The 16318-nt window shown below is 42.6% G+C and overlaps 1 protein-coding gene across 3 annotated transcripts in view; it reads right to left on the reverse strand.

Annotated features, from left to right (window-relative positions):
• Positions 1–7231: 7231 nt before the first annotated feature.
• LOC124005577 (collagen alpha-1(XXIII) chain-like) overlaps positions 7232–16318 on the reverse strand; it is a 176954-nt gene continuing 167867 nt past the window's right edge. For all 3 annotated transcript variants that reach the window (XM_046314975.1, XM_046314982.1, XM_046314990.1), the window contains 2 exons: positions 11218–11256; positions 7232–9790 (listed from right to left, as the gene is read on the reverse strand). In XM_046314975.1, the coding sequence (XP_046170931.1) occupies positions 9788–9790; positions 11218–11256 (42 nt within the window). In that variant the 3' untranslated portion in view covers positions 7232–9787. The remainder of the gene's footprint in view (positions 9791–11217; positions 11257–16318) is intronic.

Here is a 16318-nt window from a genome sequence, read left to right on the forward strand (position 1 = left end):
GACGGGGTACACATTTACCGGCGTCAGCCTGAGCAAGAAGGCAAATCAAACATTGTTTTAACCAACCCCAGATATACCAGAGCCTGTCATTTCCTATGGGAAGAAATTAATCAGAACAAGCAGGCAGGGAAAAACAAGCAAGGAGGTGGTCAGAGCAAAGCACGAGATAGCCAGGTCCTATTGGCGCGTTCTAGCATTATTTGCATATGTCCACCTACTCTGTGAAGTGCGTTTGTGCAATAACTATATTCGCCCTTGTACTCATTCTAAACAACGGCATTTTTTGAAAAAGTTGCAAAGGGTAAAGTTCACATAGCTTAGTACACTCTGTTTGTTACAGATTTTAGTTTCGGAAACAGAAAACTCTATTGAAAATGTGCAGAAAGTCGGTCAAAATTAATCCCGCACCGTCTTCTCCCACTGCAAGCTTCCTCTCTTCACCAAATTTGGTAGTGAGTGGAAACGCCAAACGGATGCTTCACATTTATATATCCGGCGAAATATCTGGCCATTGTTATAGCTGTGGACATATTCTTCTTTAAATTTGTATTGGCGGATCGCAACCAACTGAAATCGCCGCCTACTGTTCTGGAGTGTGAATTCTTTACACTTTGTGACACAAAAAGGGAAGTGACAAAAGATAGGGAAAAGGGAAGAAAAATTGCCATACCAACAGACCCTACACCCATTAACACCTCACCATTATTCCACTACTTGTCCCTATCTGATTCTACACTAGGCTGGCACCCTGGGAGGACGGGACACTATTGTTCAACACATCTTGTAACTCTTCTGCAGTAAAATCTCGTACACACAAGTACTTCTCTGCAGCTGCCACCACAACATCTATTTACTGTGATTTATGTTCCATTTCTGCGGCACAGTTGATAACCATGGCTACCTTACTAAAGCACATGTTATTGCTATCACTCTATTGGCCTCGGCCTATTCACAGGGAGCCTCTTAGGATCCCTCGCCCTGAACCCATCTTCCTCTACTACTCTCTTCACTGCCTCATCATACGATACCTTTTGAACTACTCTGATCCTGGCAACCTCAACCTGCCTTTCTCTCACCGGACACTTCTGATCTCCAGCACCATTGGGTATCCCTACAATGACTGGAACGAATTGCAAAAATCACTTAAGCTGCAGTCTTATATCTCCCTCTCTAACTTTAAGCATCAGCTGTCAGAGCAGCTTACCGATCACTGTATCTGTACACAGCCAATCTGTAAATTACAACTACCTCATCCCCATATTATTACTTACCCTCTTGCTCTTTTGCACCCCAGTACCTCTACTTGCACATCATAATCTGCCCATCTACCACTCCAGTGTTAATGCTAAATTGAAATTATTTCACCTCTATGGCCTATTTAGTGCCTTAACTCAATCTACTCTTGTACATTTGCAAACACTGTACATGGATTTTTCTAATGTGTTATAAAATCAAATTTCTAGTTCCGACTGTGCAGTAATATCTAACAAGTAATCTAACAATTTCGCAACAACTACCTTATACACACAAGTTTAAAGGAATGAATAAGAATATTTACATATGGATGAGCGATGGCCGTGCGGTATAGGCAAGATGCAGTAGACTCCTTGCTATCCCCAGTCCACCTGGCCATGCTGCTGCTCCAGTTTGAACTGTTCTGCCTGCAGCTATGGAACCCTGACCTGTTCACCGGATGTGCTACCTGTCCCAGACCTGCTGTTTTCAACTCTCTAGAGACAGCAGGACCGGTAGAGATACTCTGAATGATCGGCTATGAAAAGCCAACTGACATTTATTCCTAAGGTGCTGACCTGTTGCACCCTCTACAACCACTGTGATTATTATTATTTGACCCTGCTGGTCATCTATGAACATTTGAACATCTTGGCCATGTCCTGTTATCATCTCCACGCGGCACAGCCAGAAGAGGACTGGCCACCCCTCAGAGCCGGGTTCCTCTCTAGGTTTCTTCCTAGGTGCTTTCTAGGGAGATTTTCCTACCCACCGTGCTTCTACACCTGCATTGCTTGCTGTTTGGGGTTTTAGGTTGGGTTTCTGTACAGCACTTTGAGATATCAGGTGATGTAAGAAGGGCTTTATAAATACATTTGATTTGATTTAGATGGTATAGAGTATGAGATTAGTAATGTAGGGTATGTAACATTATATAAAGTGGCATTTTTTAAAGTGACTAGTGATACATCCAATTTTTTATTATTAAAGTGGCTAGAGATTTGAGTCAGTATGTTGGCAGCAGCCACTCAATGTTAATGATGGCTGTTTAACAGTCTGGCCTTGAGATGGAAGCTGTTTTTCAGTCTCTCGGTCCCAGCTTTGATGCACCTGTACTGACCTCGCCTTGATAGCAGACTTGTGTATGTTGACCCCATTTAAAGGTCTTACTCACATCGGCTACGGAGAGCGTGATCACACAGTTGTCCGGAACAGCTGATGCTCTCATGCATGCCTCAGTGTTGCTTGCCTCGAAGCGAGCATAGAAGTGATTTAGCTCGTCTGGTAGGCTCACCACTCTAGTTTCTTACCTCCCAAAGTGGAACGAGAATGTGGTCCTCCTGAGCACACTGCACGAAACGGCTGAGATAAGTGATCATGAGGACAGGAAGCCATCATCTTAGACAAAGGAGGCGTAGACAACCTGGACAAGGTGATTAGAACTTACAGCTGCAGGAGGATGACTGCCCTCTGGCCCCTGGTCATCTTCCATAGCATCATTGATGTGTCTTCATACAATGCCTTCCTGATATGGAATAAGATCAACCCTACCTGGATGCCTGATAAGCGGAAACAAGAGGGTGTTGTTCCTGGAGCTGCGCCTCCCCACAGCAGCCTCTGCCGCGCTTGTGAAAGCTGTTCAGGGGGCTGAATCTTGTCCTGATCCACCTGAAACTGCAGCTGGAGTAGGCAAGAGGAGGAGATGCCAATTCTGCCTCCCAAAGAAGGACTGTAAATCAAATACTATGTGCTGCACATGTGAGAAATACATCTGCAAAGGCCATGCACACACACACACTTGTATTCTGTCCTACATGTGCTAATTACAGTTGATTGATTTATGTTCTTCACATTTTTGTTTAATAGCTATTATCTTATTTTATTCTTATTTATTGTTGTTGTTTATACATCTTGTGGGTGGGGGCAATGGTTAAAAAAATTGGAGAAGACTAGTGTTTTGTAGTTTAATTCCTTATTGTACAGTATATAAGAATATATCACTATGTTGCCAAAAAAGTTCAAGACTGTTATTGTTTCCCTTCAATAAAATGCATTCAAAACTACTTTCTGCACATTTCTGCTACTTTCTTAGGCTATACAAGTGCTATGTCTTGCTAAAACAATTATGTTTACACCTATGTAGTACCTTTACCAATAATAATAATAATAATAAACCGGTGTGTTGTAATAAAAACGAGTGTTGTCCACTCATTAAATGCAGTCTTTCTGCATTGTGAAGAGGGGAAAGACAGATATTCACAAAGTTTGTGATGAATGACAAGTTGTTTCTTCATGCAAAATAGATTTGGGGTTTAAAATTAAATTAAGCAACTTTATTTTAGGGGTTTAGTGAAGGTGGGTCACTTTTTTACCCTTAGGACAAGGGGAGTATACAGAATGTTAAGACTACACAAGGGTAAACAGGTAACAGATGCATATCTGTATTCCTAGTCATGTGAAATCCATAGATGTTATTTCATTTGACTGATTTCCTTATATGAACTGTAACTCAGTAAAATCTTTGAAATTGTTGTATGTTGCGTTTATTTTTTTGTTCAGAGTAGTTAATAAATCCAATGTGAAACGTGATACCTATAGTATCCTTACCTCGCATTGAAAAGTTTCATCCATTCTTCTTTAATTTCAAATCTCTCTCCCTAATTTCTGAATCACGCTTGTAACATCAGTAGGCTACTAGACTACTACGCTTCGGAGGGGGAGGAGTTGGGGCAGATAGGCTACTGACACACTTGCAAAGATCTTCAGCTGGCAGGCATGCAGAAACTGAAATACGTTTCTGAGTGACTGAGTGAGGGCTTTGCATACTTAGGTTATTTGTTGCATTTTTTTTGTGGGACTGAAAAAAATGCCTGAAATGTAAAAGAATGTTAATAACCAATCCCATGCTTTTAAAATAACGGTTCTGTTCCGGAACATTATTATATCACTTTGGTTCTCGGTTCTGATTCTGTTCTTGAACCGGTTCCAACCGGTGTCGAAAGTAAAGTAGTGGGCATGTCGAAAGGAGTGGGTGTGTCGAAAGTAGTAGGGCTCCGATTGACTGTGGCCCTCCCTCCGAGTTTATGGTTACAGAACTGACACACCCACTCATTTTAAGCATACAAATTTCAACAACATGCTGGTTGTCTGGTTCCAAAATGTTGAATAGATACAAAAATCTGCAGGGTGAATCATTCATTCAAAATATTAGAAATCTGTGATATATGAAAGAAAAGTCAAGGGGTATACAACTGTATACATACCAGAGTTATGCAAACAAACTATTCATCCCATACAGCAGTGCTGTCTGGGGCCAGAGTTCCGGTCTAGAAGCAAGGTTTCGACTGCTTTCATACTGCAGTTTAACTGACGTTTGGCCCAGAAAGACCATTTCCATTAACTGCCATATAAATAAGTCATATTTGAAAATTCTTAATAAGACACTTTAGTCATCACCTTTGTGCACAAAAGATCCATTGAATTATTAGCTGAAGCTGATTATTTTTCCACCACTCACAGCCAAAATATTACCATTTATATTCATCCAATGTCTACCATGTTTTTGGATGACATACTGAGCTTGTGCGCATTTGAAGTTGGGCAGTCCATGAATCGGCGTATGTGAACGGCAGTGTCTAGTTCTTTTATACCTCAGTGGTTTGTTTCTGTGGCAGTGGAAATGCTAAGGTTGGTGTAGTTTTTGTAGCTCTGTATCATACACTACATTTGAGGAACAATGGGAAAGTTATTCTGTTTTGAAAGTTGATAAACTTGTAACCTCACTATTGAGAAAATGGCCTTGAATGTTTTGGTACCTACTGGAGAGCTCTTCTTTGTCTACACACATTCAGCATTGTTCACACCCTCTTAAGCTTTAGCCCCATCCATCTTGTTTCACTCTCTGAGTGTTCAGAGCGCACACTGGACGATCTGGCCGATGAGTAGGGTTGATCTGAGCGTTTCTGACCTCACAACGGCAGTCAAGCACGTAAGCTAACTGGCTAACATTGGTTAGATTGCTAGTACATTTTCATACTTTTTCGAACTGGCCCCCTTGTGGAAATAGAAATCCAATCGTGTCGTTGCAACCGGGGCTTCTCTTTCATGACTTCATTTGAGTAATGGGTAACAGCTATGTAGTTGTATCAAGCAGTAATGATACGTAACTTAGCGACCAGTGCACGGATGTTGTATAGAGATGTTTGCCGACCTGAGGTGCTTTCCACTGGGCATCTGTATCACTGTGTCGCTGGCGGAAGCTAGTAACCTGGCACATTTTTCCCCTCCCAGGATTATATTTCACGTAAGATAGCATTTTACATGAGAAATAACTAATTTGGTACCCATATATATCAAATAAAATAAACTGTTATTTTGTCACATGCGCCGAATACAACAACTACATACAGGGGGTACTGGTACAGAGTCGATGTGTGGGGGCACAGGTTAGTTGATGTAATTGAGGTAATATGTACATGTTGGTTGAGGTCAACTGACTATACATAGATAATAAACAGAGAGTAGCAGGAGTATAAAAATGGAGGGGGGGGGGTCAATACAAATAGTCAGGGTAGCCATTTGGTTAGCTGGGGTTAGAAGCTGTTAAGAAGTCTTTTGGAACTTTTATGGCCCTCCTCTGACTCACCTTCGAATAGAGGTCCTGGATGGTGGGAAGCTTGGCCCTAGTGATGTACCAGGCTGTACGCACTACCCTCTGTAGTGCCTTGCGGTCCGAGGCTAAGCAGTTGCCATACCAGGTGGTGATGCAACCAGTCATGCTTTCGATGGTGCAGCTGTAGAACTTTTGAGGATCTGAGGACCCATGCCAAATCTTTTCAGTCCCCTTGGGGGGGATAGGCCTTGTCATGCACTCTTCACGACTATCTTGGTGTGTTTGGACCATGATAGTTCATTAGTGATGTGAACACCAAGGAACTTGAAGCTCTCAACCTGCTTCACTACAGCCCCGTCGATGAGAATGGGGGCGTGCTCGGTCCTCCTTTTCCTGCAGTCCACAATCATCTCCTTTGTCTTGATCATGTTGAGGGAGAGGTTGTTATCCTGGCACCACACTGTCAGGTTTCTGACCTCCTCCCTATATGCTATCTCATCATTGTCGGCAAACTTAAGGATGGTTTGGAGTCATGTTTAGCCATGCAGTCATGGATAAACAGGGGGTATAGGAGGGGACTGAGCACGCACCCTTGATGGGCCCTGTGTTGAGGATTAGTGAACGTTAATGGCAGAGCAAACTCTCAGATTTCCCAAACTCACTTCCTTGTTTAGCCTAAATCACTTGCATTGCTCGCACTTTGAAATCCACAATGTAGATGGGAGGCTATGGGTTACGCTAGATGGTGATGTACTAAGAGATCAGCCAATGAACATCCAGTGGGAGTTTTTCCCGCTCCTGCCATAGGCTCCATTCAAGTCCCTTTCTGAGGCGCTGTGAAACCAGACGGTTTGAAAGAGAAAGAGCCGGCTGGTGGATGAGATTAGGTGCCATTGTACAATGTCGATATCCATATTAACAACACTTTCATTGAAATGAATTTAATCGTAGCTAATTATGATTATGATAAATCAGAATTGGCAGATACAATTTCCCAATTTTATACTTCCACGTTATTGTGGTTATTGGCGCTTTGCATGTATTTCAGCTAATGGAAAAGCTTATCATTGTGAATAAAAGAGTGGAAGGGTAAGGGGTGAGAAGAAGTTAGGCTTGACCAGATCAGGGGTGATAACTGACCAATGCAGGGCTGAGTGTGACACTTCACAATTGAGGAGGAGGGGTGATGCTTGACTAGTGCAAGTTTGATATTTGATTTTCCCGCTCAGTGCAAGTTTGAGGATAAAGTAATCCTTCTCACCCCCTCCCCTTAAAATATTTAGATGCACTATATTTGACATGGGGAGGGGTGAGGTCTGAGGAGGAATGACAAAGTTCCTGATATGTAGATAGAGCTATCGCTAAAGATTCTTACAACAGATTAGCTAGCTTCTTATAACATCAATTAACTTTTAATTGTTTTGTTATTTGACAATTTAAAAACACAATACAACCATGCATGTGGATTAATGCATTTAAATAAAAAGTTAAAACGTATTTCCATTGTGGTCCTCATAAAACAAAACAACAACAACATGCACTGTTCCCCAGGCGCCCATGACATGGATGTTGATGAAGGCAGCCCCCCGTTGCCTTAATCGAGGGGTTGGGTTAAATGCGGAAGACACATTTCAGTTGAATGCTACACAACGCAGGCTAGGCAGTAACCTACTAAAGGCACAAATCATAAATTCATCGGACATGCCAGCCTTTGGACAAAGTTACACAAATAACAGATAGGACAAAACATTGTAGTTAAAAACTCATGTGCAATAATAGAGCAGCAGGTCCCCGAGCTGGTTGATCTCAGAAAGTTCTGAATCGTTGATTGGTCTGATGATCAGACTCGCCGCCGCCCGCAATGATGGCAGTAGTTCATCTGGTTCACACCAGTAGCATTTATATTGTGTAGATCAAGTCTTTCCCAAACTTGGCACAGGACCAAGTTTGGGAAAGACTTGACCTACAAGTTGGACTACTGTCATCATTGTGGGCAGCGGCGAGTCTGGGGGCCACGGTTCTTGTTTGGAACACTGCTCAGAGGGCACTTTTGGTACTGCAGTTTAGCTAAAGCCTAAACCAAAAGGACAATTCCCATAGACGACCCTATTCCTAAAATGACACTTTTGTTATCACCTTTGTTGCTAACATATCCATTGAATTCACATGAGGTTGGCGGCACCTTAACTGGGGAGGATGGGCTCGTGGCAATGGCTGGAGCGGAATGAGTGGAATGGTATTTGCTCTGTTCCGGCCATTATCATGAGTCGTCCTCCCCTCAGCAACTTCCAATGATTTTTCCAGTAATTGTCTTCGAGGCCGTTTTTTTCTTCATCCCTCACAGCCGGAAATATGAACATTTAATATTCATCCATTGCCTGCCAATCATCTGGCTGACGTGATGACATTGTCCTGCTTGCGCTTGCTCCAGTGCGCACTGAGTGCTTGTGCGCAGGCGTTATAGGCTCTGTAAAGCAGATGGCAGTGACCACAAAACGGCGTATGCAAACATGATTACGTAGATTACGTTAAAAACAACAGGTGTCCATCTTGGCAGCAGTCTACAGTTGTTTTATACCTCAATGGACAGAACCGACACCAACCGACAGCATTTACAAAATGAAGAAAAATGAAAAAAGTAGGCCACCAACATAATAAAGTACAATGCAACTTTAACTTCATAATTAAGAATACAACAATTTGCATTTGAAATAGTATTTAATATGACAGACAACTTAATTAAAAACGGCATGTTCCTAGAACAAACATTTAACCCAATCAGCCAAACAGGTAGGTTTGACAGGTAGATGTTTTTGTTTCCCTTGATGTCAGATGTAAAAAGTCTTCAAAACATTTTTAGGATTGTTATCATACATTTTCCATGTTAGGCCTAATTCAAAAAGTTGTACAGTGTTCTGTGTCAATTAATTCCACATAGCATGGTTAGAGCACTCAGAGGAATGAAAAAAAGCATTTGATGCAACAATAGGTAAAAACTTTGAAACCATCATAAACATCCTAAAACGTTTTAGACCGAAAATGATCTAAACATTAAGCACATTTAGGAACATTATTGCAAACAAAGATTCCATGGTGAGGGCCATCATCTGTGCTTCCCCATACAGATGAAGGATCTTAATTTGATCACTCCTTTGTGGCTGAGAATTTTCCTGCGCGGCAGGACATGCAAAATTGTAATGTATTTAAAGGTTTAAAAAAGCTCCTAAAGTTTGTAATTTCCACTTAAAAATGTCAAACTTGATTTGCCATAACAAAATGTTTATCAATCCCTACAAAAAAATGTAAAGTAATTATAATCCACATAAAAATTCACATGTCCTGTTGCTGCAGGATTATTTTCCTGCTGTAGCAAACTGGATCAAATTAAGACCCTACATCTGTACCTTTCCTAAGGTTGGGATAGGCGCATGGCATTGGGTCCATGCCGTGACGGTTGGTCCTTTCAAAGCAAACAACAATCACAGGAGTGATGGGGTAGAAACATTTGCAAGGTGGAGGCTGAGTTGCACACTCCAATGCTGGATCTCCATGTGGGAACACTAGTGAGTCTGTTAGACAGTCAATCATACTGTATTTCAGGTTAATACTGTATTTCAGGTTCCCCGATTAGATACACTGTAAGCAGCAACATTTTTCCATCTGGAGCTGAGTGCATTTGCTGCTCCTTTCCATTTGTAACCAGTCTCCTTCTTTGTGTGCACTAGATCTTTCCTCTACCTAATCTCTAAACCTTAAAAAAACATGTTTTCTTTTCATATGCAAAAAGTAAAAAATATTGATTGTGATAGACGCACAATCCAAATTCCAATATGAAAACCTCAACATATTAAATAGGAATTGACAACGACAAAAAAACTACACTTGAATTTTAGTTGAAAAATATATATCGATATGTACAGATCCCATGTACCAGGTAACTCATCACTGAAAGAGAGCAAGAGCAGAGACACACATTCACTAGTAGGTAAATTATACTGCACAAATCATACAATACACCAGTGGTTCCCAACCTTTTTCGGTTACTGTACCACCAGCTGAATTTTTCTTATGGACTCATGTCTTCTCAAGTACCCCCTGTGGGTAGGCCAAGTACACCCACTGGTCCACATACCCCTGGTTGGGAACCACTGCTGTACACTATATAAGATTAAATATTTAAGTGATAATGCCCTCGAAGCCGGTGTTTGGTGGATATATTGGCACGATTGTTGTTCGGTCCGAGACGATATATCCTCCAAACACTGGCTTCGAGGGCATTACCACTTTTATACAACAGGTTAACAACATATTCAAATAATGATTTACATATTTAAATTAAAAACGTTATTTTGATTAATTTATTCATACTATTTCATCCATACAAGATATAATCCCGACACAAATCTAGGGTTGCTACCCAAGCCGGCTGGATGTTCGTTCTATCAGTTCGGTTGCTAGTGATGCGACCCAGTCATTCAGTCTTTTTGTTCTGTATCCAGTTGTTTGTTATAAATGTTCCATTGTCATACTGGCTGGCAACATCCTTATCCCTTGCTTCCTAGCTAGCCAACTGCGGCTAATTTACAGTCAAGTTAAAAAGTGCAGCCAGAATAACAGCAAAGTAGCCCCATTTGCATTTGTTTAAGCTGTTTTCTAGTGACATTTATTTGGATACATCCATAACAACGAGCTAACGAGGTGCAATTTTGCCTGGCATAGCATATGTGCTCACTTGTCAGGACACTGTTGTTCAAAGCAGGAGCTAGCCAACAACACAGCTAACAAACTGAAGCTGGAAAGACTGCGAACTAGTTACACTTTGTTTTACCTTTTTTTCTTTGTATTTATCCATAAAAATTATGCCAGATGATTCATGATTTCAACTGGCTGAGAAGCGCTGTCTGTCTGTCTCGTCCCGACTCCAAACACGTTCATTACTATGGGACAGCTGGAGATCGAATTTGAATACTGAAGCAATGTTGCAAATGTCGGAGAGCCAGACTGCAAGGTTTATACAAATGTCCCCTGTTGAAACTAAATGTTAGCCTAAAATAAATGTGAGATAATGTCTAGATGCTTTTTATAGTGGAGAATAAAAGTTGATAAATTGCTTGGCTGATGACAAAGTGGATTGCGCAGTCAGATGGATCAGAGTAAATAGGCATTTTAACGTCATAGATTTAGACGGTGGTAACTTGGTAGTATCTTGTAGAATAGACACTGGCTGAAATGTGGTTTTAACCAATCAACATTCAGGATTAGACCCACCCTTTGTATATAACTTCTTAAACTCCCCCAAGAGAGCCAAATGCCTACTTGGGCCAGAGCAGGCCAAACAAACAGAGCCTCAGAAGTACTATTGCTGTACAAACCTTTTGCGAACACCCTGGTATGGGCAATCCATCCCGACCCTGGTGATAGAAAAGAAACACCTTCATTAAACAGGATAAGAGCGTCTGCTAAATTACTTAAATGTTAAATGTTAAATGTTAAACAAACATGCAGTATTGCTTGCCCACAGATAAATACGGATGTCTTGTTACAACAAAATGGTAGGAGGACCAGGCTCAACCCCCCCCCCCCCTAATCTCCTATTTGTTTAAAATGCAGTTGTTTCAGGTTCTTTCAGTCATATTCATCGCTCTACTCTGCCTGTCTGCTTCTCTCTCTGTCTGTCCTGAACTTTCGCTAGCAAACTTGCAACATTGTATCAACTGGGCCCTTACAGTCTCCCACCTAATGAGCTCGGGACAGACAGCTGAATTTATGTCCCGTATTTCAAGTGTCTCAACTTTTATTTTTACAGAAATGGTACATTTGTCAGCAAGACAAATCACTTAATTCAGGCTACCAGAGCGTAGGCCTAATGACAATCGCCGAATGTCATTACACTTTTTGGTATTTTGTAACAGTGTCTTTCCATTCATCAAATGGCGTGCTTACAGTGCACTGTGGAGTTATTTTGGAGTGGACAAACGTGCGCAGGTAGCCTGCTTTTTTAAGTGATTTGTTTGACAATCAGATTAAAACATCATGAGGTAATACATGTTTACTGTTAAAATACTTGTATTTACTTTGCTTCATCACACAAAGAGCCATTGTTTACAGACAGATGGCTCTTTGCGGAAGCTTCCGTAGCCTGGTGTCCTTGATCAACCAAATCTAAAATATTAAGTTTCACCAAAATAATGTTTCCAGTCAACAGAGGCACATCCAATATCTATATTAAAACAATCAGGGGTTGGAAATGGTTCAGGGAACAGAACCGAAAACTGGAAAATAACTATTTTTCGAGGAACAGAATCAGAACCGAGAACGAAAGTGATTTATACTGTTCCAGAACAGAACCGTTATTTTAGAAGCATGGGAACTGGTTAATAATGTTATTTTAAAGTTCCAGGTATCTTTTCCAGCCCCACAAAAAAACGCAACAAAGCACATATGCAAAGACCTCACTGTCACTCAGAAGCTTATTCCTATGCCTGCCTGCCTCCCTCCCTCCCTCCCTCCCTGCCTGCCTGACTGCTAAAAATCTTTGCCAGTATGTGAGTAGGCTATCTACCCCTCCCCTCCAAGCATAGCCTAGGAGCCTACTGACCTAAGCATGATTCAGAAATTAAGGAGAGAGATTTGTTATTAGAGGAGAATGGATTAACCTTTTCAATGCTAGTTAAGGATACTATAGTTATCACGTTTGGATTTGTTAACAACAAAAGGTAAAATGTGTTTTTATTTGAACACAAGCTTGTTAGCTAGCTAGCTAGCTAGCTAGCTAGCTACAGTAGCTGGCCAACTCTCTAAATCTCAAAGACATTCAAAGTTCCTTCATAGAAGCTGCTCTCCCGGTAGGTATAATTCTGAGGGCCTAATTTAGATAATGCATGTCACAACAAGATGCCCAGGGCTTCAAGCCAAGCCTCCACCTTCACCCGCTCTCATTCTATCCCCACCTGCAAAATTTCAGTCGCATCTCACGCCCTACACTCGTGTCCAATGCATGTAAATAGCTTACCCACACCATAGCAAGCTGCTCTATCCACACTGATTGTTGAAGAAATTTCATGTCGAGCTAAATGTAAAAGTATACAATATTACAAAGGTTTAAAAAAGGAAAAGAAAGGAACGATATAAACCATCACTTTTTTTAGTTTCAAACTGGTTCCAAACTTTATTTTGCTGGTCAGAACAGTGGAACGTTGGTTATGTTCAGAATTAAATTATTGAAAAAGTTCCAACCTCTGGGAACAATAATTACTATTTGTCGGATTGAATGTGTCTATCAAATAAGCATTTAAAACATGTTTTTATCCAGGGTCTCCCATAGGCAGCCATTGAAGCCCATTCTAGACCACACAGTCACATGAGACTGAATAAGCTACCACGTAATCTTCCACTTCTACAAGCAGAAGAAATGGGGACCCTGGATAAAAGCGTGTTCTAAATGCATATTTGATAGTGAAGGACACATTCAACCTGACGAATCGTAAGTATTGTCCCTAGACATACAGTTTAGATTTGGTTGATCAAGGATGCCAGGCTATGAAAACTATGGCTCGTTGCAGGATGAAGCAAGCCTTCACTATTAGGCCCAGAAAATAACAGGAAGTTCAGTGAGAGGAAAACAGACCCCCAAATGTCACTGTATAATTCACACTCTGAGGAGAAATATCTAATACCACAATCATGCCATCAAACCATCCATTAACTAATGCCATATTACAGTGACCAAAGATGGAGAGTATTGCTGGTTTGTTGCTGGCAAAGTGTGGCTACCACTGCATCACAGAGAGCAGGAAGACAGGCAGGGACAAAGGCTAAATAAGAGGTGTGGTATATTCATTTCAAACATTTACTGAGTTACAGGTCACATAAGGAAATCAGTCAATTGAAATAAATTAATTAGACCCTAATCTATGGATTTCACATGACTGGGAATACAGATATGCATCTGTTGGTCACAGATACCTTTAAAAAAAGGTAGGGCAATGGATCAGAAATCAGTCAGTATCTGGTGTGACCACCATTTGCCTCATGCAGCGAGACACATCTCCTTCGCATAGAGTTGATCAGGCTGTTGATTGTGGCCTGTAGAATGTTGTCCCACTCTGTCATGTTTTGTCATTTATTATCATGTCTTGTCCCTGTGCTCCCCATTCTATTCGTTTCCCTCTGCTGGTCTTATTAGGTTCTTTCCCTCTTTCTATCCCTCTCTCTCCCCCTCCCTCTCTCACTCTCTCGCTCTCTCTTCTCTCTATCGTTCCGTTCCTGCTCCCAGCTGTTCCTATTCCCCTAATCATCATTTAGCCTTCCCACACCTGTTCCCGATCCTTTTCCCTGATTAGAGTCCCTATTTCTCTCCTTGTTATTCGTTTCTGCCCTGTCGGTTCCTTGTCTAGAATTCACCGTGCTGTGTTTGTGTATCGCCCTGTCGTGTCGTGTTTTCCTCAGATGCTGCGTGGTGAGCAGGTGTCTGAGTCTGTCTGGTTCAAGTGCCTTCCCGAGGCAACCTGCTGTTCACCTGCTGTTCAAGATCGAGTCTCCAGTTTGTCCTCGTCATTTCGAGTGAAAGTTGTGTTTTTTGATTGTATTTACTTTACTGGATTAAAGACTCTGTTTTCGCCAAGTCGCTTTTGGGTCCTCTTTCACCTGCATGACAGAAGGAACCGACCAAGGAATGGACCCAGCGACTTCAGACGCTCGTTACACTGCCGTCGAGATCCAAGGAGCCATGCTCGGCAGACACGAGCAGGAATTGTCTGCTGCTCGCCATGCCGTGGAGAACCTGGCCGCTCAGGTTTCCGACCTCTCTGGACAGTTCCAGAGTCTTCGTCTCGTGCCACCTGTTACTTCCTGGCCTGCCGAGCCTCCAGAACCTAGGGTTAATAACCCACCTTGCTACTCCGGGCAGCCCACTGAGTGCCGCTCCTTTCTCACGCAGTGTGAGATTGTGTTCACTCTCCAGCCCAACACATACTCTAGAGAGAGAGCTCGGGTTGCTTACGTCATTTCACTCCTTACTGGCCGGGCTCGAGAATGGGGCACAGCTATCTGGGAGGCAAGGGCTGATTGCTCTAACAAGTACCAGAACTTTAAAGAGGAGATGATTCGGGTTTTTGACCGTTCAGTTTTTGGTAGGGCCCTGGCTTCCCTATGCCAAGGTGAACGGTCCATAACGGATTATTCTATTGAGTTTCGCACTCTTGCTGCCTCTAGTGAGTGGAACGAGCCGGCGCTGCTCGCTCGTTTTCTGGAGGGACTCCACGCAGTGGTTAAGGATGAGATTCTCTCCCGGGAGGTTCCTTCAGATGTGGACTCTTTGATTGCTCTCGCCATCCGCATAGAACGACGGGTAGATCTTCGTCACCGGGCTCGTGGAAGAGAGCTCGCATCAACAGTGTTTCCCTGCTCCGCATCGCAACCATCTCCCTCCTCTGGCTCAGAGACTGAGCCCATGCAGCTGGGAGGGATTCGCATCTCGACTAAGGAGAGGGAACGGAGGATCACCAACCGCCTGTGCCTCTATTGCGGAGTTGCTGGACATTTTGTTAATTCATGTCCAGTAAAAGCCAGAGCTCATCTGTAAGCGGAGGGCTACAGGTGAGCGCAACTACTCAAGTCTCTCCATCAAAATCCTGTACTACTTTGTCGGTCCATCTACGCTGGACCGGTTCGGGTGCTACATGTAGTGCCTTGATAGACTCTGGGGCTGAGGGTTGTTTCATGGACGAAGCATGGGTTCGGAAACATGACATTCCTTTCAGACAGTTAGAGAAGCCTACGCCCATGTTCGCCTTAGATGGTAGTCATCTTCCCAGTATCAGATTTGAGACACTACCTTTAACCCTCACAGTATCTGGTAACCACAGTGAGACTATTTTTTTTTTTATTTTTCGTTCACCGTTTACACCTGTTGTTTTGGGTCATCCCTGGCTAGTATGTCATAATCCTTCTATTAATTGGTCTAGTAATTCTATCCTATCCTGGAACGTTTCTTGTCATGTGAAGTGTTTAATGTCTGCCATCCCTCCCGTTTCTTCTGTCCCTACTTCTCAGGAGGAACCTGGCGATTTGACAGGAGTGCCGGAGGAATATCATGATCTGCGCACGGTCTTCAGTCGGTCCCGAGCCAACTCCCTTCCTCCTCACCGGTCGTATGATTGTAGTATTGATCTCCTTCCGGGGACCACTCCCCCTCGGGGTAGACTATACTCTCTGTCGGCTCCCGAACGTAAGGCTCTCGAGGATTATTTGTCTGTGTCTCTTGACGCCGGTACCATAGTGCCTTCTTCCTCTCCGGCCGGGGCGGGGTTCTTTTTTGTTAAGAAGAAGGACGGTACTCTGCGCCCCTGCGTGGATTATCGAGGGCTGAATGACATAACGGTTAAGAATCGTTATCCGCTTCCCCTTATGTCATCAGCCTTCGAGATTCTGCAGGGAGCCAGGTGCTTTACTAAGTTGGACCTTCGTAACGCT

This window comes from Oncorhynchus gorbuscha, linkage group LG02, assembly GCF_021184085.1.
Source record: "Oncorhynchus gorbuscha isolate QuinsamMale2020 ecotype Even-year linkage group LG02, OgorEven_v1.0, whole genome shotgun sequence".
Lineage (NCBI taxonomy): Eukaryota > Metazoa > Chordata > Actinopteri > Salmoniformes > Salmonidae > Oncorhynchus > Oncorhynchus gorbuscha.